The 25127-nt window shown below is 41.6% G+C and overlaps 1 protein-coding gene across 1 annotated transcript in view; it reads right to left on the minus strand.

The window, feature by feature from the left end:
• RASA3 (RAS p21 protein activator 3) overlaps positions 1-17641 on the minus strand; it is a 128813-nt gene extending 111172 nt beyond the window's left edge. The window contains exon 1 of the mRNA XM_053971269.1: positions 17428-17641. Within this exon, the coding sequence (XP_053827244.1) occupies positions 17428-17482 (55 nt within the window). The 5' untranslated portion in view covers positions 17483-17641. The remainder of the gene's footprint in view (positions 1-17427) is intronic.
• Between the last annotated feature and the right edge of the window lie 7486 nt (positions 17642-25127).

Here is a 25127-nt window from a genome sequence, read left to right on the forward strand (position 1 = left end):
TGGTCATTATTCTCCCGTCTGTGTAAGGAGCATATTGCAAGTACTGCTGTTCTGAGACATACCACTGTCTTTCAAAGCAGCAGGAAACTGGAATGTAAACAGAACCAACCCTTTCATCTCAAGTACAGGTCTGCAGGGAGAACTATGGCTTAGTTCATAAGCTAATTTCTACACAACCCTCTGTCTGCTGCAAAGACTCCTTCAACACAGCTCCCACAGAGCTATACCACAGAGAAGTCTCTAAAAAAAGCCTTCTGGGGAAGGGAGAAAGAAAAGAGGCAGGAAACAAAGGAACACTGAACTCTAATAGGTCTCTTCTGCTAATCAACAGAAGGCTGCTGACATGATATAAGGGCAGACTTGACACAGCCTGGAGAGAAGTAAGAGCATGCACCAGAAACTTCACAAAAATCAGACACGGTTTTCAAACCACAGAAAGAGGGAAGAAGAATAAATCACTAAAAAATGTCATAGAATGAGAACAAGATATTAGTCTAAGTACATGGATAAATAAAGGTAAAAAACACAGCTGCAAAGGTTAAAGAGACTTCAAGAGAATTAACTTTCTGTCCATCCCAAAGGTCTAATTAGCAATCACTGTAACATACTGTAGCAATAGCTACCTAACACCTAGCATCTCCCACACTTGCCCTCATCCACAAAGGGCTGTGGAAATACCTGCCATCCAATGCAAGCCACCGTGGCTGCAACAATCACAGCGGGGAGCTGGCTCCCCTCACACACAGGATGCATTTTATTGCCACAGTCAGTGTTACAAAACACACAGACCTATTCTCTGTTATTGCATCTCCACTTCCTCTTTTCACCCTTTACGATTCACACCATGGTTATCCCAGGATATATATCCAGGATCAGGAACTGCAGAAGGTTTTATGTGATTTAAGGCTAGCCCAGACAAGATCTTGCCCAAAGAGAGCGGTGCCAGAGTGCTGAGCAGAGTCCCGGGGTCTGGAGCCTCGGCTCCAGGCCAGCTGTGACACAGTGCAGCTGTGTAAACTCGGAGCAGCCTGCTGGGGAGGCAGTCCTGGGAGAAAGCACTGGAGGAGCCTCACTGGACACCCTTCTTCACTTCAGGGCTGCATCCCAGCTCAGACCCATGGCCCTCATCAGAGCTCTGCAGGTTCCTCTGTACCCGGCCATTTGCCTTACCAACCCCAACTCTGCCCTAATGACTTAAATTCTGGTGTTACCTTGGACCTATTGGTCACTACAGAGTTCTCTGGTGGTCACCAGGCTCTTGGTTGACCCTGGCTAACATCATGAACCTGCTCTATCCTTGTTTGGCTACCATATGATTCCCCACCTCACTGGCAAGAACGTTGCCCTGCCTACTTTGTTGTCATGCTCAGCTTCCAGTGTTCCTTTTTTAATCAAGTAATCCACTTTGTGCTCCCTGACAAGTGGAATAGGATAGCCTCACATTAAATTAATCTTTTGTTCATTCAGTTCTGCTCTAAATATTAATAAAACACACCCTTATAGCAGCAGGGCACTGGAGTTCTGCTACTAAGGTCACAAGGATCAGTGGAGTATTTAACCATTGTTATTCAGAACAGGGCAACACTTGTCAAGGCTAAGCAAAAGGTTATGTTGTAACGTAAGTGAACAGCAGCTTTTCAAAAAGGTGAACAGCTAGCATACAAAATGAAATTTATTACCAAGGCTATAGCAGACTTCTCTACATTGTTTAGACTCCAAGCAACTAGAACAGAAGTTATTTGTACAAAACACTGCTCTAGACCAGGACAGACCTTGGTAGTGCAGTGATCAAAATTCCATTACTGTTAGCTTACAGAAAGGCAAAACCAGTATTAAATCCTGCAGATCAGCAGGGAGTCTAACAAGCAGGGGAGGATGGGTACACAGGGGAAAGAGAAAGCAACAATTTAGTATGAGTTTCTTAATAATTGCTTCCTCTTTAGCTTCTATTCTTCAAAACCAAATAAAGTACTACAGCTGTTTTCTGCTAAACTCTTCCTGTGCCCCTCAACTGTTTCAGCTAAAACAGGCAACATCACCTCAAGAGAAGTCAGCTTGTCCAGCAAATATCCGGAAGTCAAAATTAAGTATTAGGCAACCCTTGTTTTGACCTTAAATAATTCAATAAAAATCCCCCAAAATCCCAGAGAACAGAAATCAGAATCTCTTCTGATCTTTGTGAGAGATACTCGCTCTCGTACTGCACTTCATTTCTCCAATCCTGGCTATGCCAGGCAGGACCTTCACTGCAAAAGCCCTACCGTGTCAGGAAGACACAGAAGGCATTTGACTCAAAGTGCAGATTGACAAGAACAGGATCTTGAAAGGAAGGAAGCAAGACTTGGCTAGGCAGAGAAACAGAATCCTGCTTGTCCTCCCCTGTCCCTTCCCCTGGCAGGGTTCTCTCATCACTCCAGCACTGCTTAGCTAAAGCCAGTTGATTCCATCTCTACATATAGCTGGCGGAGGTACTTGTGAGGCATCTGCAGCAGGAGAAAGCACATCACAAATGAATAAGCAGGAAGAAAGAAGATTGCCCAAATGGAATAACAATGGCTGAATACATATTCAGGTCCAAGATCCTTGCCACTTCAATAAAATGGTCTTCCAGAAAGATGTAGAATTAGATGGAAATTGGCACCATGACTGGTAAATACCATTTTTTCTATCCTGTCCCCTACTTTAGAAAGTCAACTCTATCTTAAAAAAGGCTGGATGATTAAAAATTCCACTGTATGGTAAGGAATGCAGCAGAAGGGCTCAACAATAATGCCAGAGCAGGTGTAGACTAAACATATGGTGGAAAGCCATGTATTCCACTACAAGAACAGGATACAGATGATGGCAGTGTTAATAATAAAATAATAACAATATAATTACTCATTACACAAGTACCACTCATCCTGAAAGCAGTATAGTGTTTTTATTTTAAAAGTAAACATATAATCCTGTAAAGGTAAGAATTTTGTGCACATAAAGGGACTCAAGATTAAAATGAACAATCCTCATGATGGTAACCCTCAGTTTCAAGTGTTTTACTCTGGAAGCTCACCGGTACTTAGCAGACAAGGGTAAACAATAAAAGCCTTTTAGACACTGCTTCCAGCTGTCAGGAACATGAATGAAGACATATGTCTGATGCCATAATGTCACAGTGAGACAAACATCCAGGCTGTTTTACAGGCAGAACAGCAGCTATGTGTTTCAGTGACTTTCCTAAATCAGGCTGTCTTTCAAATGATTAGCATAAAAACTCATTTATTATTAAGGCTAATTAGGCAATTAATGAACTTAAAAAATTACACCTGAGGAGACTGTAAAATGAATTAAGTGGGCCGGGTCAAACTTACTGTCTTATATCTTGAAGATTTGGGGCTGAACCACCCAATCTAGATTATTACAAGACTACAAACCAATTTTGTATCACAGTGATTACACTGTCTACAGCTAAGCCATACTACTGATGTGATTCTGAAGCCTGGGTGTAACTAAAGATCTTTCAGTGGCATCACTAATACCACAGAACATGTACAGCAGCATCCTTTTAAGTTAGTTTTAATTTACAGAAGTCTCAACCTCCTTCCCTTCCTTTCCCCCCCGCCCCCGAGAGCTCTCAATCACAGCCCTACAACAGAATTCACATTAGTCCCCATCAAAATCCAACTAAGTGCTCCATTCCTCAAAAGTAATACTTGGACATAGTCTTGATATTAAGCTATTTTGTTCTAAAGATTTTACTTGAATGATTGTTGAAAAAAAATTGAAATCCTGATTAAAGTAAAGCTGACCCATTGGCTCAAAATCATGTTTAGAAGCTTTATATTGTCGTCATCTTCATCCTATGCTGGCCTATTTTAGTGCTAATCTCATGTTCCCAAATAAAAACTATCATTCAACAAACAGAAAGCAATGCAAAGGAAAAGAAAAAAAAAAAAAAAAAAAAAAGGCACACAGTGGCTGAGCTATGGCTCATCCTTCCCACACCCTGTTCCCCCCACAGCTGTGAAGGCTCAGTACTCCAGCACAGCTGGTTTCAGGTGTACCACAGAGGTCAGAGAAGCTACAAACACTCTGTCAGGGAAAAAAAAAAAAAAAAAAAAGAAAAAAAAGCATGCATCCATGTCCAAAACAATGGCAACATAACAAGAAAAAAAATCAACTAAATGCACGTGACACCTGCACTAGATCAAAGTGCACTGTGCTTTGCCTCTGTCAAAACCCCAACCTACCCCAAGAGAAATATCCCAATTCTATCTCCTGCAGGCTGATACCCTAGAAGATGCATACACTGCAAAATGTGTTAGCATTTCACCATGACACTGAAGACACCAAATATTATACCTACAATACAACAAAAGCACCGATGAACCACCATCAGTGCCTCCTGCAGAAGTACAAAGGGAACCAAATTCCTGTCTTTAAGGCACAGCTACAAGGTCCTGCCTTGCTACTGACTCCATACTTGAGGGAAGGAGGTAGAAGCTCCTGTCCACATTTCGTATTGTGGAGTTCAGGAGAGCAATAGGGGATCTGACCTAGCCCCATACCCAGTGTTTTCCCACCACACAAGTAGTGGGTTTTTCAGATCACATTCTGTAGCACTGAGTTAACCCCATGCGAGGCCAGAAGAGTTTTGGCCTATCTGCAGCCTGGCACTAATTCACAGACATGTAAGCCCTTATTTGATTCTAAGCCCTTCCTGGATAAGATATTCATGCCTGACCCCATTTCTTCTGCCACTGTGCATGGGCTGTTAAGCACAGAACTTACTCCTATGTTTCCCAATGCAGTGTGCACGGTAGTGCTGAAGTAGAGACCCCACCTCATCCAGTACTTCTGGTTATATCTCAAACAGCCATCAAACATTAAAAGAAAAAAAAGCTGGACACAGTACAACTAAACCTGAATAAGAGTCCACCAGACCATGAGAAAAATACAGCTTAATTCCAGAGATTCGCTCTGCACAAGAAAGTGAAGCCCATATTCAAGAGCATGCAGTACAAGGTACTCCCAGGAGGAGATGACCATTTCCCATTACCAGAAGCAGGGCACCAGCATACTAATAATTTGCAGGTGTTATCAGGAAACTTTAATAACAACAAAAATTTCCACTAGACTGCTACAGAGACTGGTTATATTTAACACTGAAGCTGTCTTTAAAAGTAATTCAGCTCATTTTTTTTCCACTTTCAAACTCTCAACTTTCTGGAATACTGTCACAGAATCAGGTGTCAAATCACACTAATTATCAGCCTGTTAGAGTTTCACTTTTACTGAAATGATTTTGCTCTATTGCAACATTCCAAATTCCCCCAGGCACTTTTTATTCCCTGTCAAAAATCACAGAATCACCATTCAAAAACAGACAGGCAGGAATATTGGTCTGAATAAAAATTAGCTTTTTTCCCTCCCTCTCAGGCAATTTTGCTTAGTAGGCCTAAAAAATAAAAAACTATGGGGGAGTAGGGAGAGGAACACTATCTTGAAATCTAGTTCCTCTCAACTCTAACATGCAACACCAATTTCCTGAAGACCATTGTAGGCACCACCCCACAGAGCACAGAGGTTGGCTCTACACATCAGTAGGAGAGGGAAGGGACACCAACAGTTCCCCCAGCTTTAAACAGGGTTGGATTTGTGACCATTGACCACGACCTCCTTTCTAGGCCATCATCATCTCTGAAGCACCTAAGCCTATTCTGCAGCAACTACCTGGAGCTCCTGTTTATGGGAACTCTGGTGTTCACAGTGGTCAAGCAGAGTCATCCAAGAGCTGCTGGCCATCAGCATGCAGCAAAATTAATTATGTGGAACAATCTACAAACACAGGGTAAGACAAATATTTACAGAAGTAAGACTAGGGCTGGTCAACTCCTATCTTACACTTAGGGCAAAAAATGCTAACAGAGCACAAATGTGGTTCTTCAGCTATCTTAACAATTTGAAATTTGAATATTATGCAACATTAGCCAAAGTCCTAAACATGAAATATCTACACTGTAAACGTGACTACAAGTTTATAAAGAGGAACGGGCCACAGAACATTTGCAGAAATAGCTGATGGGTCCTTTCTCTTATCTACCAGGGATTACTTTACACAAAACTCAGAACTTGAACATTATGTTCTTGGAGGTAAAATGCAACTTATCATTTGAGGAACTGAACTAATAGGTTAATGAACCAGTGCTGCAGGGATAAGTACGCTGAAGGAGGTCTCTTAGGACCAGACTTAGTCAAGGCTACTGAGAATTTGCATAGATCAAGACAAGGACCTTACTGACAATTACAACAGTGCACAAAATTTACAGGAGCACAGCTTCTCTGACTTGAGCAGAGCAGGTGCAAGTTTTCTAGGACCTTTACTGCATCCCTGAAACAGGGCATAATACAGGCTAATAGCAAAAATAATCCCCTACAGAGCACAATGGCTTTTGGGTTTAGCAAATTCTCCGACACCCTGAGCAGTACGATTACTACTGTGTAAGTGGAGAAGACATGAGAACCTTAAAAATGGTTCTGTACCCATATAACATGCTGAAAGACACAGCTGCTGCAGTTTCATAATTCTGTCACTATTTTTGCATACCTTGTGGGAAACAAGTAGCTCTTCCCTCAGCTCCTTACAATACGTAGAAAAAATATAGTGTGCAACTATACAACCTATTTCATGTAATCAGTTATATACCTGCTGTCAGGGACATTTGGGGGGAAAAAAAACAAAGGAAGACAAAAAATTGTACCGATCAGATCTGTAGAGGAGTGAAAGGTCTCAGTGCTAGCATTCCTTGCTTATCTCTGCTAAAATGTATTAAAAGCAGCTAAAAATAAGATAAATATTTCCCAATTATTAAGTTCTCTATGAGAGCAAATGCTGCCATTTCAGAGATATTCCACAAATCAAAAATGGAACGGAAAGCTAATCAACAAGTGCATGTATAAAAAGAAAAAATAATGCTTCCAATGCAAGTCTCCTCTTAAGAGCAGGTGCTTTGTAAAGTTTTTGAACATATATTGTACAACTACAGAGTTTTCATGACTAGTGACAGCATGAAGAACGAAAGCTGCAATCTCAGAAACAACACTCACAGCTGGCAAATGGCAACAACAGAAGAGCAGACCACTGGATTATGAAGAACTTGCATTTCTTATGGAAAACTTGGGGCAACCACTCAGATACATAAAGTATTCAGAAAAGCACAAATTTTTTCAGGATTAACAGAACAACTTGAAAAAAATGAGAGCAATTCCCTTAGAAAACTGCATCTCCTCTCTTTTTTACCGACTTTGAATTATCTGCAACAATGCTATCCCAACCAGTAAATCTAACTTAAACATGGCTGTTTTGGAGAGGATGGATTGGTTTGGTTTTAGACACACACAACTCTCACATTGTGCCACAGTGTCAGAGCTCAATTTTCCAAGGCTGTGTTCATGTGTTCTATAGCAGTCACCAGCCTTTCAAACCAGAATCGAAAAGCAACTGTAGGATGTCACACCCTGTGTCTCCTGCAAAATAGATCTAATTTTCCATTACAAACTGGTGATTGTTCCTGGGCAGGGGGATGGAGAGAGGGAGGGAGAGAGAGACTAAGAAAGGCAGCTTTTGTACTATCTACTAGATTTTTCTTCTATTTCTACCACCTCCTTCCTACAGTTCTACAAGCTGAACGACAGCCAGATAAATCAACAAAACTATTTTTCAGTGAAATAAGGCAACAAAACATCTGAGAAGTTTCATAATACAGCTCAATTTCACTGTTCAATTACACCATTAAACACAAGCACATATAATTACCTTTAAGAACTCACTAATTGGTTTAAAATGCACATCTTAGAAGATACTAAGAGAAATAGCTTTCAGAATGTTGCACTGTAGCACTCAATGAAACAGGAAATGAGGAACAAAGAAAGGAATTTCATAGATTCCAGATGTACTCTAACACCAGCTGGGAAATACAAGCAAGAATCAACTCCAGCCTTGTAAAAAGCTACCACTAACTGTTTTCTTCTAGAGTTCTTGAACAAAAGTAAGTAGCTGTAAACAATTTGTAAACAGAAATATTTTTAGAAGGAATTGGAAACAGTAATAAACTTCTTCCCTTCCCTCCTATTTTTAAGGAGTTTAAAACTCAGCTACCAGTTCATCTGGTTTTTTGAGTTGCTTTTTTTAAACATAAGAAATCTGTATAAACAGTCATAACAGAAGCACAACTGTAAATAAAGTATTTCAAGTTGTCCATTTTCCAATACTTGGAATATTAAAGCTGAATGAAACTCAAAAGGAAAATTTTGAAAACAGTAAAGTTGATTTATACTACATGCCTTCCATGCAACTGGAACTGAATGGAATTTAAATTTGCAAATTGCTATAAAATGAGTTATCAGTCACTTAAAATTTTTATTCCTACATCTATAAATTAAAAAAAAAAAAAGAAGAAAAAAAAAAACAAACAAACAAGAAAAAAAAAAACCCAAAACACACTCCAGATTAAAAATCCTGGAAATAAAACTCCTTCACAAGTTCAAACACCCTTCTGCTCCCTATGTAACACAACATCTCCAATGTTTCATCTTCCTTTTTTTGAAACCCAAACTCAGGCCTTTCAATGCAAACTTCTTCTAAAGGGATTTTGAAATCTCTTGGTAACAAGTTTAGAGACAAACAGACAAGTATATTTCCTCTCAAAGTCACTGTAACATATGAAAAGAAAGCTTAAGTATGAAGCACGCATCTTATGGAACACAGATCTTTGTCCCCCTCCTCCCCTCATCACAGAAATAGGTGTTCTGCCCAGCTTTGAGACTTTTCATTCATTTGTTGCACATGGAAGAATTGAGACACTTCACCTAACATTCATCCACCTACTAGCAGCATATAAAAGTACATTAATATTTATGCAAATTAAACATGGCATCAAATGCTACCTGTTCAAACCTACCAGTAACTGAAACCCTCTTACCATCACATCACCCTAATCCATTTCAGTCAATGGCCACGCAGTCACAGCTACACACCTCAGCAACAGGGAACAGCACGATTCAGTTGCTGGGCTAATGAAGGGACCTTCATTTTGCCCAAGTGCTCCTTGAGAGGTAATAACACACAAATGCACAAGTCTCTAGTGAAGTAGAAAAAAATTATAATACTTGTGAGGTCTGGAATGAAAACTGAACAGCAGAAACATTAATCACAAGCCTCAAAAGTCTTCAACATTTGTGTTCTTCCCTCAAGAGACTTCAAAAATACAGATACACTATTTTTTTTTCCTTTCAGGCAGAAAGGGGGGAAAAAACAAAACAACCCTCAAAGACCTCAAGTTTTCCACTGAATATATGAAGTGTTTTACAGCTGGCAATGATTCATTAAAATTTGCGAAAGGACAACAGAGGGAAAATATTCCAATTCTCCATAGTTTTGAAGCTTCACATCACATTTTGCAAAACTTTCACCCAGAAAGTCTTCTATAGGAGGAAAACAACATGTGAAGTTTCAGGGAAGTTCCTTTCCCCCTGGTAGAGGTTAGGATGGGAGAGGAAGGAAGTTAGATTTGCTTTGTTTTTACTCCAAAACAAAGCTTTTATTTGGGTCCTAAATTCAGTCACCACACTGAAAAAAATCAGACACTGCTAAAGAACAGACATTTCATAAGGTTTAGCAAATGTCAGTAAAATCAGAAGGTCAGAATGGGCAAGTCCACAAATACTTTTTCAATTTAATAAAATATAACCTGTTATTAACTCCAAGATTGACCTTTTCCTTGGTGTAACCACAAAATATGTAAGAATAATATAAATAGTATAAGAAAGTTTAATAGCACAGCATTAAGATTTAATAATGCGTGTTTTGACTATTAATATAAGCCTTAGGTGACTTGCTCCCCAGAAGCATTAATGGTCCACTAACACACATTAATTTTCCTTTGACATATTTGGCTGAACATTTGTTGGTCAGATCAATTTGAGCAATGCAACTGTCTGATATTTGCATCTTTTACAGTATGCAGCCAAGTCTACAAGCCTCTGATTTTATTCTAGGCTTCCTGCTCTCACAAGAGCCAGCTGTAAGATTTATTCCCCAAACACATCCGCTTGCAAAGTGCATTGTAACAACATGAGAAATGTTAAGTACTCCTTAACAACCCAAAGTGGTTTTTACCTCATCCTTTCCCCCTCTACCTCCTCCAAGAAAAAAAAACTGCTACATGAGATACTCAAAGACTTAATTCAACTCTCAGAGAAGTACAATTACTGGCTTTAACAGAATTATTCCTAATTTACACTCCTGTAATGGAGATCAGTCAGTGAGAAAGAATAGAGGGAATTTTAACCTGATTAATACTATCAAAGGTATTTCTGATGAGGTTTTTCAAATGTATTTTCTAATCTTGGTGTAGGCAACACTGTCCAGTGTTTACATGAGGTCTTCCTTAAATAGGAGCATCAGTGCAACAAATGACTTCATATGATAACAGAGCATTTGACAACATAAGTGCATTAAGTAGAAATCCTGCTTTGATGCAGAGAAAGGGGAAAGCTCTGTTAAGCATAAATATGATAATCAACATTAGGTGCCTCAGCTTTAAAAGACAAGTGTGTGATGGAGAAATGGGGCAGCACGTGTAACTATAATACCAACTTAGACACCTAAACTTTCATAAACAGCTAAGGCTCCTGCACCAAGGGTGAGATTCAAGTAGTTCTCAAACAGAAGGTCAGAGATACAGATACATCAATTTGTCAGACAATCCTCTTGCCATTCTCTCTGGATTTTTAACATTTATTCTCCAGAGAAGCTGACCAAGCTGGTGTGCACTGGCAGCTAACAAATACAGCACCATCAAGAAAACCTAGAGTAAGGAAAGGGAGTGAACTGAAGAGCACAGAAGGAGTCAGGCAGTGTCATGATGCTGCCAGTACCCACACGTGAAAGCAAGGGATGTACCTGCTGTCCCCTCCCATTTCCCACACACGCACACTCCCAGTCAAGATCTCAGACACTTGTCCAGGAACACCTCTGACAACCACTGGAGTGCACAGCTCACTAAAATGGAAGAAAACTAAACCTGAAAACGTGCATTCTTTGATTCTGCTTTGCAAATTGAACTGGATTTTCTTTCCTGTGAGCAGAGGAGCACCAGTCAACAGCAGGTGTGCAAAGAGCCCTTCATGGCTGGGAACAACATGAGTAGGGAAGGGGAAAGACAAGATCTGCCTTCCCAACAACACCAAGGTACTAATTTGGGTGAGCATATAATGATTTCATGCTTTGGACTGCAGCTATCAAACAGAATCAAAGCAATATGCACTACATAAAGAACAGCATCGGGCAGAACAGACACATAAAAACAGAGCAGGAGAAGCTGATACTGGCATCTAACTAACCTAGCAATTTCAGAACTAAAAGATCTGGTTTTAACCAATGATAGTAAAATAGTAAAAAAAAAAAAAAAAAAAAAAATTAATCAGTCTGAAGAGTAATTCAAGGCAATGAAGTTTCCAAAAGATTTTCTGGAAAACTGAGAAAGATATCCAGCACTTTTATGTCCTTATGTAAGAGCATTTGGTACTCTGACCACCAGACAATCAACTTCCAGAAAGACAAGAAAATATTTCTCATGAGACAGATTAAATAACAGATTTTTTCAAATGTACCAACTCCAGAAGAAGACCAAAAAATGTAACAAGTTTGCTTATTGGCATCAGAGGCCCTGAGCAGGTCTGTTTAACAGATTCACTCCTGTGAATTTACCTCTACACACTCTAAAAACCAAAACACATGGGTTTCCACTCATATATGAATGCTTCTCTACTTTAAAAGAAAGTAAGGCTATGCATGGAATGCTATGGAATTTGATTATCAGGTTGGCAGCCCCAAACACAAGTATCTTCTATTTCTTCAAAACTACATTCACTGCAGCATTTTCCACTGCTACCTCTGTTCCCTCCTCTCAGAAAATACGGTCTTGCTCCAGCCATGGCTATTCTTGACAGTCCATAAACAGCCATGGCACTCTGCCTCTAGAAACAGCACTGGTCCCAGACCTTTTCCATTCAGCACACTGAAGACAAGCTGGTCAGAATACAACCACCACCACCACATCTAGCAATTTCAAATACTGAACCAGCAGTGACAAATCTGCATAATTTATTCTGCACCTTCCATGGCCTGTGAGACTCAAGCCTTAATGAGCATTGCCACAGTCAACCAATAAGAACGTTAAGCTGCCACTTTATTTTCCTATGCAACATCAGTTTAAGCTGTACTTGTCAACTTTTTAATGTGAAGAAAAGATCTTGAGAAGTCTTGAATATATTCAGGGTGAGATGCAAATAGCTTTTCCTCCTTTCTTTACTTCTTGGTCCTCTAACTTAGAAACACCGGAAAAAAAACATTGTTATCTTTATAAGAAACATTTCACACTTCCTAAATAATAATTTTCCATTTTTTATAAATATATATATAGTGTGAGAGAGAGAAAAAAGTATCTGGGAAAAATTCTCTCATTCTAAAAATATCTACTCCACAACCTTGTGCCCCATTTAAAGGGGAATAAATCCTTTTACAGTATTATGCAATGAACATACTGAGTCGTAATTACTTCTACAAGTAACCACTTAAGGCACTAAATCCCAGCAGACAACATTAAAAGGGACATCTTATCAAGATAAAATGCATTTCCCTGAACAACCTTAGTATTATTAGACTTAAGGGAGACTTAAATTTGTCAGGGACAAGGTAAGTTCCTTCTTAGCCTGGGAAACACAGAGACATCTCTCAAACATTTACTCCATACCAAGTTTAATGGTGAAAGCTTGCAAATACCTTCTCTTGGCAACTGACCTGCTTAAACACAGTAAACTAGCACTTAACTAAGTACTCTGCCTGACTTCATCCAAGACTCTCAGTTTCACAAGTTTTACTGCTTTCACAGTGTCTTAAAACTACCTAGCTCTCCATTAATTAGTAAAGAAGGCACACCAAGAATATGAGGCAAAGAGATGGCACATCTACAGACCAACCATCCTCATTTTGTCAATTGGACATAAACAAGGTCTTCCAGTTCCTAGAAAATGGGGTGAGTTTAGAACAGGGTAAGCTCTGTGTGAAGCACCAACCTACATCAGTCAGGAGCCAACTTTTATTACAAATACTTCACTGCTTCATTATTCTGCTCACACTTAGTTCTAAGGATACCTTATGCCACTGGAATGCCCACATTTTAGACTAAGGCCTCAACACCCTGTAACCACAAAATGGCCCTTTTAAAAGATGATAAAAGAAAGATTTCAAAGTTTATGAATGTCCTAAATTGCAACAAGTGCTCACAGTGCACAAGTAGATTGTTATTATCTGTCAGCTCAAAAGTACAGTGAGCAAAGGGTCCTCCTCATTATATTACAGCCCCAGTAAGCTCTCATCCTCCAGCCCCAATTACTACTTTCAAACTATCAGAAAGAACTATAACAAGCGCTACTACTGCTAGAAAAAATACTATTTTAAAGCAGAGCCAAATGCCCCTAAGTATAACAGTACTAGATTTTAGGGACATGAAAAGCTTATTAAGTGAAAATTCACAAATGAGCTGTTTCTTTAGATTTTTCAAGTATAAACAATTTCACAAAGTAAAATCTGGCAGCAGGTTTTCTGCTAGCCAGCATACAGCTTTCAACAACAGAAATGCTAAACATGAGCTTTTATTTTTTCAACTGAAAGTTTAATAGTTGATGCCTTTTAAGGAGAAAAAAGTAGCAATTAAGTACAGCATATTTATTAAATATTAACTGTACAACAAAAGTCATGTTGTTAAGCAGAAGGATTCTTTGTAGTTTTTCCAGCCAATCATCAGCCATAGAGCCTTATGTTGTTTCCTTTCAGGTTTTGAAACACTGACTCATGGAAATATCAGCACTGCACACTTCCTCAAAGTGGCAATCTTATAGGAAGTGTTTGTTTAGTCTTACATGACACATTGTTTTGTTTATGTATAAGGGATTCCGGTAAAAATAATTTTCAATTAAGGAAAAAAAAGACATAAGCACAATGGTTTCAGTTATGGGAAGCCAAAATAAATCAATTTCAACTAGACATCTGAACAGCACATTCTTTAACACAAGTACTACTTTTTTCTTTCTACTGTACATTACTTCCTTGCAACATGAGCAGAAGTTGCCAGGCATTAATTTCTTTCAATTCAACTAACCACAAAAGAAAGTGGACAAGAGGTAGCACAGTAACAACTCCTCTTAACACTGGTACCCACATCGACACTGCTGCTCCCCAACTTCAGCATCTCAGTGAGACATCTTTAGGAGCTGCCACACCACTGTCAGTTCAATTGAGTGAGGCAAACACACAGCTTCCTACAAAACTTAACTGTTTCAGCACTTTCAAAAAAAGGAGACAGATGGCTCAAGCTAAGTCCAAGCATGACTAGAAACAACACTCCTCAGAACACGGATGCACTTAGGAGATCCAGAATGTAATAACCCATCCAGCTTAATGTGGCTGATTCCATGCAGCCTATCGGTCCCAAAAAAACAAGTTACAGAAGTAGAAGAAAATGCCTTCATTTACCTGCAGCTTCTTGGAAATACAGGACAAGCCAGCCATAGCAGTACACTACCTTAGGGCATTCAAACATCTCTAGGCTACAGATATACTGCACAGCCAGAAGCCTCCCAACCGCATTTGCCTCCCCATTAAAAGAGGAACGCCAACATGGGTGTCCACTCTGTTTGCACTGATTCCTCAAAGAATCAATCCTACATTTCATCCTATTATTCTAAGGCACACCTGTGTATCAGTGTCCCCATTCATGATTTGCCAGCAGAGGTACTACAGAGAAGGAAATGTCTTATCAGATCAAGCACAGAATATCTGAAGTCAGAGATGAGCTTGGCTATGAAACAAGCTCACAAAGAACAGAACTGACCATTTCTTCAGCATGATAAACCAAAATGGAAAATGGCTTAGCTTTTTGCCCTCAAATAACTTTTCTCTTAACCCATTCATTGAAAGATTAAAACCTCCTGTCGCTAGAAAAGAGAGAAAACTATAAGACACCCATGAATGGGAACTGCTAAAAGAAATGTACTATTGGGAATAGCTGAAAAAAGTACTGTTTTTCCAGAGTTCACCATCTTTTCAGTGGTGTCCAGCAACAGGATCAGGAGAAAGGGCCATAAATAGAAACACAGTTAAGTTTCATCTCAACATGAAGAACTTCTTTACACTGAGGGTGGTAGAGCACTGGAACACGTTGCCCAGAAAGGTCATAGAGTCTCCCTCTCTGGAGATATCCAAAAACCACCTGGACGCTTTGCTGTATAACCCATGCTGTATAAGGTGACCCTGCCTTGGCAGGGAGTTTGCAGTAGATAATATCCAGCGATCCCTTCCAACGCCAACAGCTCTGCGAGTCTGCGACCTCCCTTCAGATCCAGTCACAGGACTCTTTGTACGGAGCCTACAAGCTCCAGATACAAATTCTAGAAGATTAGGATTGCTTTACGAGGCCAATCTGATTAGGATTACTTCCTCAATCCACCAAAGCAATCCCGCCACTTCCTATTTTTGTGAAAATTTCCCAAGAGACGGGCAGCTACCGAGGGGAGTGTGACTTTTGAGCACGAGTGGCAGAAAGCGGCGGAGCTGCCAGGCCGCCGGTGCGCGCCCCCGGCCGCGGGCAGACGGGAGCGCTCGGCTCCGCCCCCTGCCGGGCAGCGGCGGAACGGCGGCATTGTCCTCAACATCCTCCGGGAAACACCTTCCGCTCCGACGGCACAAGCCAAGCACCGGGATGCTCGCGCCTTCTCCTCTCGCTATCCAGCCTAAAAACAGCGGGGATCCTTGCTGCAGTTCTACTGGAATCAAGTGCTTAGGTCTGACAGGGGCTCCGCTCCGACAGCTGAAGTCAGCAGCAGGATTAACTTCAATCTGCGACATAATGAGATTAATCTCAAGACTTCTGCAGCTGTTATTGTATTCGATCTCCTCAACAGTTCAAACAAATTCTCACACTCTCGTGAATTCAATCATTTAGGTATAAGATCATCACTGTTTTCTTCTCAAGAAAACCCCAAATAATGAAACTCAAACAGCTTAGGCACAAGTCATCATCCTATACGCGGGACGTGTTCTTAGCCCTTTTACTAAAAATCACCAGATGGAAACAACTTGCAATATCATCACTCGTATGGTGTCCGGATTTCTCCCTTGTGAAAAGACCTTTTTTGTTTTCCCCTCCCCTCTTTTGAAAAGAGACAGAGAGCAAGTCTCCGACCATACTCTGTAGTCTTACTGAATCTCTTTTCTGGATGTATACGAGAACATAAAACGAAGACATAATTTTTAGTTTATATGATAAAATTTTAGCTCTTAAAAACTGCTATCACTAAACTACCTGTTGACAATAAACGAGAAAACGATCCTAGCAATGGTCTCTTTGAAATCTATCTAATAATGAGATTTTCTAGGTAATCTCACGTTTCAGTTTCATCTACCACGCCAATTGGTGGCTGCAAATTTGCTTCCGAACGCAGGGAAACGCAAAGGGATATTTTTCAAGAGCTTTATTAGGAAGCCACACGCCCTCGGTACCCACCGCTGTGAGCCCGGCGCTGAACTTCGCCACTTCCCCTGCAGCTCGCAGCCCCCGCGCCCCATCCCGGGAGGAGAACCGCTCGCTCGACATGTGGGACCGATTGTCTTACGGAAACGAGGGATTTCCCTCCCAGCCGGCACACTCAGAACTCGACCAGGGAGAGTTTAATCCGCTCGCTGACATCTGTCGCTTACTTTCTAATAATGTGGTTTGGAACTCGCTCAACACAAGAAGAAGAGCGAATCTCCAAAAGCGCGAGTCGGAGAAGCCCTGAGGAAGCGACAGCAGCCCCTGCCTGTCCCCCTCGCCGAGGGAAGGGGCTGACACAGCGGCTCCTGCACACAGCCGCTTTTGGGCCAGCTCCACACCAGTTCTGCCAGCGACACACAGTGCTGAGACACGGTGGCCGCCTTCAAACTTTTAGAGCGCAGCTTAGCAACAAAAATGAAAAAGGAAAAAAAAAGTAAAGAAAAAAAACCACCCTAACAAAAAAAAAAAAAAAAAAAAAAAAAAAAAAACAACTCAACAAAACCCGCGAAATCCTTCGAATACCCTGCGCCACCCGGACTCCCGCCGGTGCCGCTCGCCTGCCGGACGCACGGCGCTGCCCGCCCGTCCCCGCGGCACCGGCCGCCTCCCAAGCACCGGCCGCTCGCCCCGCACGGCCCCGCGGAGCCCCCCCGGGCCGCGGGCACCGCCCGCCCCGCCGCCCCCGGCGCTCCGCCGGCGGGACGCAGAGCGCAGGGCAGCGCCAAGGGGCGCTCGGCACCCCGCCGCCCTCCGCTCCAGCGGGGGCTGCCTGCCCGCTGCCCTGCGCGCTCACCGATTTTAATCCTGACGCTCTGGAAGACCCGCAGCCCCTCTTCCTCCACCGCCATGGTGGTGGTGCCGCCGCTGCGCCTGACGCTCAGCAGTGCTGGAGCCCCGCCGCCGCGGAGGCGCGGGGACCGGGCAGGAGGAGGCAGGCGAGATGCTCCGCCAGACGGGAAGGAGGGAGGACGGCCAGACGGCTCGGGACGCACCGCGACCGGGCTGGAGCGGGCGAGGCACGGAGCGGCCGCGCAGCGGAGCGCAGCGCAGCGCCCGCCTCTCCCCCCGCGGGCTGGCAGCGCCCGCCCCGCCGCCGCCCCCTCATTGGCCGGCGGGGCGGCGGCCGCGGCGCTCATTGGCCCGCTGCCCGCCGGGGCGGGGGGAGCGCGCGGGGGGAGCGCGGAGCGCGGCAACAGCTGGAGCGCGGCCGCCCCCCGCGGCCCGGCCCGGCCCCGCCGCACCCGCGCCCAGCCGGGACCCCCAGCGGGCAGCGCGGCAAGGACAAGGGCAGGGGCTGAGTAACTGCGTGGCCCCGCTGCTCTGCCGGCCCGGACCAGCCGCCGGGCGCAGCCGTTGGCGTCATGGCGAGAGAGAGAGAGAGAGAGGGAGGGATGTGCAAGTCCTCTTTCCCACACAGCCATAAAGAGAGGGCTCTAGCGATGCCTCAGGTTGAAAGCCATTCATTAGCGAGGAAAAGAAGTCCCGTATTAAATAAACAAACCCGTTTGGGCGCTGGGAGCAGGTCAGTCTGTCTCCTGGCTCCATTTGATCAGCGGCAAAGCTGGCTCTACCTGACTGCACGGGGAGAGCAGGGAATTCAGATTTCCGACTTGCATGATTACACATTAAACAGCAAGAAATAGGACCTGTGTCAGTGTTCAGTGCCAAACTTTGGGTCTTGTAGAGTCAGTAATTGAAATAGGCCTTCCCTAAAGGTCTGGCAAAAGCAGAGCACAAGGTTCAGTGGAGGTCTACAGATTACATTATTTTAAAAACTAAAAGTTCAAATTATCTTTGATGCAGTCACAATCCCCCTAAAGAGGCTTGGAACACCCCTATGCAGAACAGCCCAGTCGCATCACAGTTCAACATGTCTGATAAGCACAACAAAATGCCCTTTCTCAAGCCTGCAATTAAAAAAAAAATACTTTCCTCTTCTAGCTCTAATTTCAGGAGTGATAGAAAGGCAAACTCACTGAGGACAATCTATACATATATTAAAAAGCTAGTAATGAAGGACAGCAAGAAATCAGCAGGCAAATCAGTCACATGCAGTATGAAGTCTGTACCAAAGAGGTGCATGCAAGCCTGATGAAAACCGTTGAGCAATCCATCATCGTTTGAATCATGGAAGGCACAACATATAATAAATGCCCCTTAGTACCAAAAAAAAGTAAAAGGTGAGATATTGAAATATAGAAGAGCAAAGGAAAAGTTGGGAAGGAGTTACAATAGCAGCTTGTAGGAGGCATCTGAGTTTTCCTACACAGGTATGGGCCTAACTGAAGGAAACTGGCAAGCTCACAGCCAAAAAAGGAAGCAGTGAGTTATCTCAAGGAGCTGCCTGGCTTACTGTGTCTTCCTTGTCTGCATAGCCAAGTGACATATGTAATTTGATAAAAATACTTTTACAGCACAGGACTCTAAAGAGATTTTACAAAGTACAGGCTTCCATGTACCAACATCCATGCTGCAATTCCTTCTTCCTTGCTGTAATATGCCCATTGTCCTCTGTAACCTGATTATACCCATTCCACCATGTACCATCTTTTCTTTTATAATGCTCTCAGCTCACTCCCAGGAACACTTCAGCTCCTCTGCCTGCTGGTCCTTCACATCCCCCATGATACCTTGAGTGCTCCCTTTAGCGTTTTCTGCACCATAACCCAAATTTCAATTGTCACAATTCTTCTGATTCCCCTATTTTTGTCTCACCTTCCAGCTGGACAAGAGGCAGCACAAGCAGCACAAGCAGAAATTACAAGAATGCTTATCAGAGAGCTCAGATTTTAAGAAGGACATTGTCTCAGACCAGCTAACCTGATGTTACCTCTCAGATGCTGGATGTGACAAACAAACAATTTTGGGGTATACATGTCTGTTTAACACTCTGTACATGCTCAGATATAAAAAGGAATAGACAAAGTCTGTTGCTTTTGCTCCTTCACCACACATGTACATTCCTTGAACATAATGGTACAAAATAAATACAGTCCCACTGGGCCATTTCACTAAAGAAAAATGGCAAGCAACAATGTTGTACACAGGCACAAACAAAGAACTGCAGCTATAAGCAAGTGGATAATGTTTAGCTATAAGCAAAGGTATCTTGTGCTGAGGATCTTTATAAATCTTCCTCAACAGCATCAGGGAGAAACCTACTTCCATGCTCTAAATATTAGGGACATCTTTAATGAAATATTTTATTTCTGTGTTTGCTACATAAGGGCTTCAGCTGGCCTCATTTCCCTGTTGTAAGCTTTTCTTATTTGCAGAAAATTTGACCTCAAAATAGTAATTTTTTAAAAAATTAATTTTTCAATTCTCTTCCTAGCACCTGCTGCTGTAAGAGTTGTTCTCAGCAGATACTGAACAGACTATCCTTCCCAATTTGCCATTGTGTTCTTTCCAGATAGTCATGGCATTTCTATGTCCTTTATGCCCAGAAAATGAAATAATGTATCTACCTATAATACAGTCTTTGTATGTTCAGAAAAATCAAATTCCCCACCCCTTGATGTGCACCCAAATTTGCAGTCAAAGCCCACCATCTTAAATCTAATGTTATTTCACCCAGCATAAATTCACCTTGTAATCTAAGGTGCTGATTTTCTCCCACGCCCTAACCTCAAGTGTTGCTTGCAACCTCACCCTGTGCTAACGCTGGTCTCACAAGGGTGTGTGGTGTAACACATTTGCTGGGTAAAAAAAAAAAAAAAATACACTGTCATGACTCCCATTTGTATTTTGTGAGAAACAAGAGGCCCATAAGCCATGACACTTGGAAATCCTTTACCCACCATCATAAGCAACCTGATCAGAAAGCATCTCAGTCCAAAGGTGTGGTTAGGGCACAGTGGCATGCTGGGCAGCTTTAGGAATGCATACCTGCCTATGGCTACACTTCCAGGCTATTTTCAGGATGGGCCAGCTTTGCCAAGAGCACAGATATGTCCAGGAAAACTATGGCAAAATTTAACCATAAAGCCAGCCTTTCCTCTGAAATGTAGTGAAGCACAAGCAACTTCCACACTTAAGCATAACAGAAACTACCAAGATGCCTATGGAATCAATTAACAACAATTGGAACAGACCAACATTTAAAAAAACACACAAAAAATTAGTAAATAAAAAAACAGTGTATAGCAAGAAAAAATAGGGAAAAAAGCTGGCACCTTTTTGTCATGGAATAAATTAATATTCCTCACATGAAAATCTACAAATGGTTTCTTGCAGCTCTCTGTTCTGTCCAGCTATGCTTCAGGTTTCCCACCAGATCTTTTCTGCTGAAGCTCTTTGTCAGTGTTTCTGCAGATCAGCGTGCTAGTTTATTTTTCTGTCGGATCCTGTTCTCTTGACATACGGCTGAAAGCTTCTTGCTTCCTCTGTAATAAACTTGTCTCCAAATGTTATACTGTCCAACAATGCAAATGCAAGCACTGTTTCAAAATTCACATGAATATGTATTTTTAAAGATGTTAAACACAATATAAAAAACAACCAAAGAGTGTGTGCTGCTTTTTCAATTTCTCCATTGCTGAAATGAAACCTCAGCAGCAGCATCACATATGTAGCTGCATATTACACATAACATGTGCAGGCAACATGAGGTGTGCAGCTGCAGCAGTCTGATCAAAAAAATCTAGGCAAAGTGAAATACTGCTTTTTAAGATGTGGACGAGTCTGTTAGTGACAATGTCTACCCCAACTTTCTTCATCCAAGCCATGTAGGTTTATATTATCAGCTCTTCAGAGGATTCTTGAATCTAAATTAGACTACAAAGAAGGTCATTTTCTGTGACTCATTTGTGCCAAGCAAGGAAATCATTTCCTCTCTTGATCTACATGATAGCTTTCTCTTGGGAGGAAACAGAATATAAGAAGCTCTCTAATCTCCTTTTGCATTATGCAAGAAACTAACAAAGTATGAACCTTCTATCCCCAGGGTAGCACAAAGCTGCTACCTATATTTATGTGAAGGAACAACGTATTAAAGACAAATCTAAGGAAATATCACTGTTATAAAAAGCAAGACTATGATCTGATGACTGAGATACTGTAATTGAATTCTAGGAAGACACAGACAGTTTTAACTAATAGTATCTGTACCAGGCCTAAAGGCAGCTACTATCCGTGTCAAGATGCTGCATGATATGACAACTATGCTGACTAGGGTGATCCAATAAACATTTATCCCTGGTAAAGTGAGTGGAGAAGCAAAGAATTCTTTGTTAGAGCCTCTGCATCCTATTCCCTGTCTGAGTGGTAAATTCAGACCTTGCAGTGATACCTCTCACAGGAAGATAGCAAAAGTAGCTGGGTATTTTTGCTCCTGAAGTCCTAGAACCGGCCAACTGGTCAGGAAAAGGCTGCAGTCCTTCCTTCAGTCTCCATGCATAGTGAGATATGGCAGAAATATACCATGCAAGTAGGAAATTAAGACTGAGTCTGTGATTACCTGTGTCTCCCCAGGCTAAGAGTTCACATCTGATGTAGCTCCAGAGGAATGACCAAACAGTAGTGAAACTGCTTGTATGATTAGTCTGGCAGAAAAACACTCTGGCCATTACATTAAATAAAAGAAGAAAAGAAAGAGAATGATAACAAGAAGAAACCTTTAATTAGCAAAATGTCAGCAACAGCGACAAGAAAGCATAGATTTCACAATAATACAGAAGTGACAAAGTTTAATTGAAGGAGAAATGTGGGAAAGAGCAGCTACTACTGAAGTGGCTGTTACTGAACTCTGTGTATGTACCAGTACATACATATGCATGTATGGTACACTCACACACTGGATAAAAATAAATCTATGCATCAGAATCAGGAAAACCACGGATTGCATTGCAGTTACTACACTTAAAGAAAGAAAAGATCTCCCCTGTGACCCCTGAGTACAGGAAGTAGAGCATGTCTACCTGTTTTTCTTACTAGTTACCTTCAAAAAATCCCACATTTTTGCTTCTTGTTACTGGAACATGGGGCCAGGAAGAGGCCAGAAGGGGGAAAAGAAAAATGGCTTTAATTACAGGAAAAGGGGGCCAGTAAGAACTGGTTGTTACAATAGCCAAGACAATACAACTAACTTTCATGGTATATGGTTTTTTTTTTTTAAACTTTTTCTTTTTTTGCTCTTTTAATTCTTGCTCATCACTTCTAAAAATCTGTCAGTCTAGTTCTTTCCTAAAATATATATCTATGTTAAAATTCAAGTCATTTCAGCAGCAAGCTTATAACATTCAGGATTCCAATGAAGTTTACCAACATGAAATACTTTCTGGTTAAATTTGCAAAAGCATTGTGTTCTGGGTCATATCTGCTTTACTTGAGCCTATAAACTTTGCTTTTCTATGAAGGAACAAATCCCTTTATCCTTCCATAAAAGATTAAAATGTAATAAAACCGCAATAAGACCTTACAGAAAAACAAAAATAAAACCAAAACAAAACACTAAAACCCCCAGTGATTATGTACAAGAATGAAATATAGTGAATTTTCCTGAAGTTTAAAAAGTATGCTTCTATTCTCATATCTTCCACATTAACCTTCTGTGAAACTGCTAGGTGAAAACAGCAAATAATATTGAGAAAAAAAAATAAACAGCAATAGGACTTGCTAGTGTTTTAAAAATGCTGAATATTTCTGTTTATAATAAATATATGGTTATGCAAACAGGCATATAAACAACCATATTTCACGTGCCATTGCATATTGGCAGCCATAATCATAATTTTCATATCTCCTTTTAAGTCATTAGCTCATCTGCAGTCTTCTCTGTTCTTTATGAGAATTAATTTAACAAAATAGGACTCCATCCTTACTCTCCACCTCCAAGGCAAAATTTCAGCTCCCCTCAGTTTGGCAGCAGCAGTAGTATCTCTTCTGAGGGGAGAGCAAGGAGAGCTTTTACCCCTTCTTCTCCCTCTTATCCACCCCAGGGGATTGTGTAGCCACGCAGAGGAAAGCCATTGGGATTATATTACGAACATCCACCCCAAAACACACATTAAACAAACACTTCTCTGCCTCTGAGATGTGTTCCAGTTTTGTGTTATAAGCAAGACCTGTAAGACAGATGCTCTGAAGTTTACATTGACTTGGTGAAGTTTTGCATCACTCACCCACAAGCTGGGGCACACAGCTATCCCACATGCTGCTGTAAACCTTGACCAGACTTTTCCATGTAGTCACGTGTTTAGTATGGGTCAGGTCCTGTGGTCTTCCTTTGCTCAAATACCCCATTGAAGCCAACACTGGAAGGTCAACTTGCAAATGCCACCCTCTCTGTGTGGTGAATAGCTCCCATTGAACACACTGGGATTACTCATGTGTGTGAGTGACTACCAACAAGAGCAAAAGGAGCAAAATCTGGTCCTCATTAAGGACTGCTAATCTGAAAAAAACCTCCTTCAGTCAGTAGTACCGATCAGGCAGAGCAACTCTGTCAGTGAGAAGCTACATAGGAAGGGCAATATTGCACCGTTTGTCACTATATTTTAGCACATAATTCTTTGAAGCATCACTTAATTGTCCAGGCATGACTACATGGAGGAGCTCTATCCCACCACAGTTGATGAGCAAAGATAATCTTATACCATGAAACACAATTAGACAGATGGTTATTTGGAGGTTTTTGGAATAGAAGCAATTTCTCTGATCTGGGAGGTTAAAAAAATCAAGGCTGAATTTAAAAATAAAAATCATACCACACTTTATACCCAAGTATTTAATTACACATTATCGTGGGTAACTACTAAGGGCTCCAATTACGCAATCTTAGTTTATTGCTTTCGGAAACATTTATAGCCAGTAGATAATGTGTAGATTTAAGTCAATATCTGTATAAACAGCCTGGAAAACACATCATTTGTACCCAGATTGGGTTACTTGCATGATTATCATCTGCCACCTGCTGGAAATAGCTGTGATAATGCAACTAAGTTCCACAGATGGAAGGTCTGGTCACTCACAGAACAAGAGGAAATGTCAAAGAGCAAAAATATATTCCTTGTACTCAGGAGTTTATTCCTCTTGCACCTACTGGGAAAGTTTGATTTGCCGAAGAGGGATATTTGTGAGCATCCACAGAGAAACCTTAACATGAATTTGTTTAAACAAACTGAAGTTAATTGGCTATTGAGAATGACATTACCTGCCTGTGTCTGACCAGAAGGCAAGATATACAGTCTGAAACCAATGCACGCAGCTAATCCCATCTCAGGCTGGCATAGCTGGCTTGCCACTCTGCTAGAAATAGCAGGATTGCAGGTCCCCCTGCAATCCTCACATTGTCTTTGAGCCTCATTCAAAGAGATTGACTACTCTGGCTTTATAGTGGCCCATAAAGCCCTCATGGACAACAAAACCTGCCAATTCAAGACATCTGCTCTCACTTAAAAAAAAAAAAGGGACAGTGTTTGTATTTGGTATTCTTCAGAGAGCCAGAACCTTGTAACTTGGTTCCTCTGTGCCAGCAAACCAGAGTGAGTAATC

Source organism: Vidua macroura, chromosome 2 (assembly GCF_024509145.1).
Source record: "Vidua macroura isolate BioBank_ID:100142 chromosome 2, ASM2450914v1, whole genome shotgun sequence".
In the NCBI taxonomy this organism is placed as follows: Eukaryota; Metazoa; Chordata; class Aves; order Passeriformes; family Viduidae; genus Vidua; species Vidua macroura.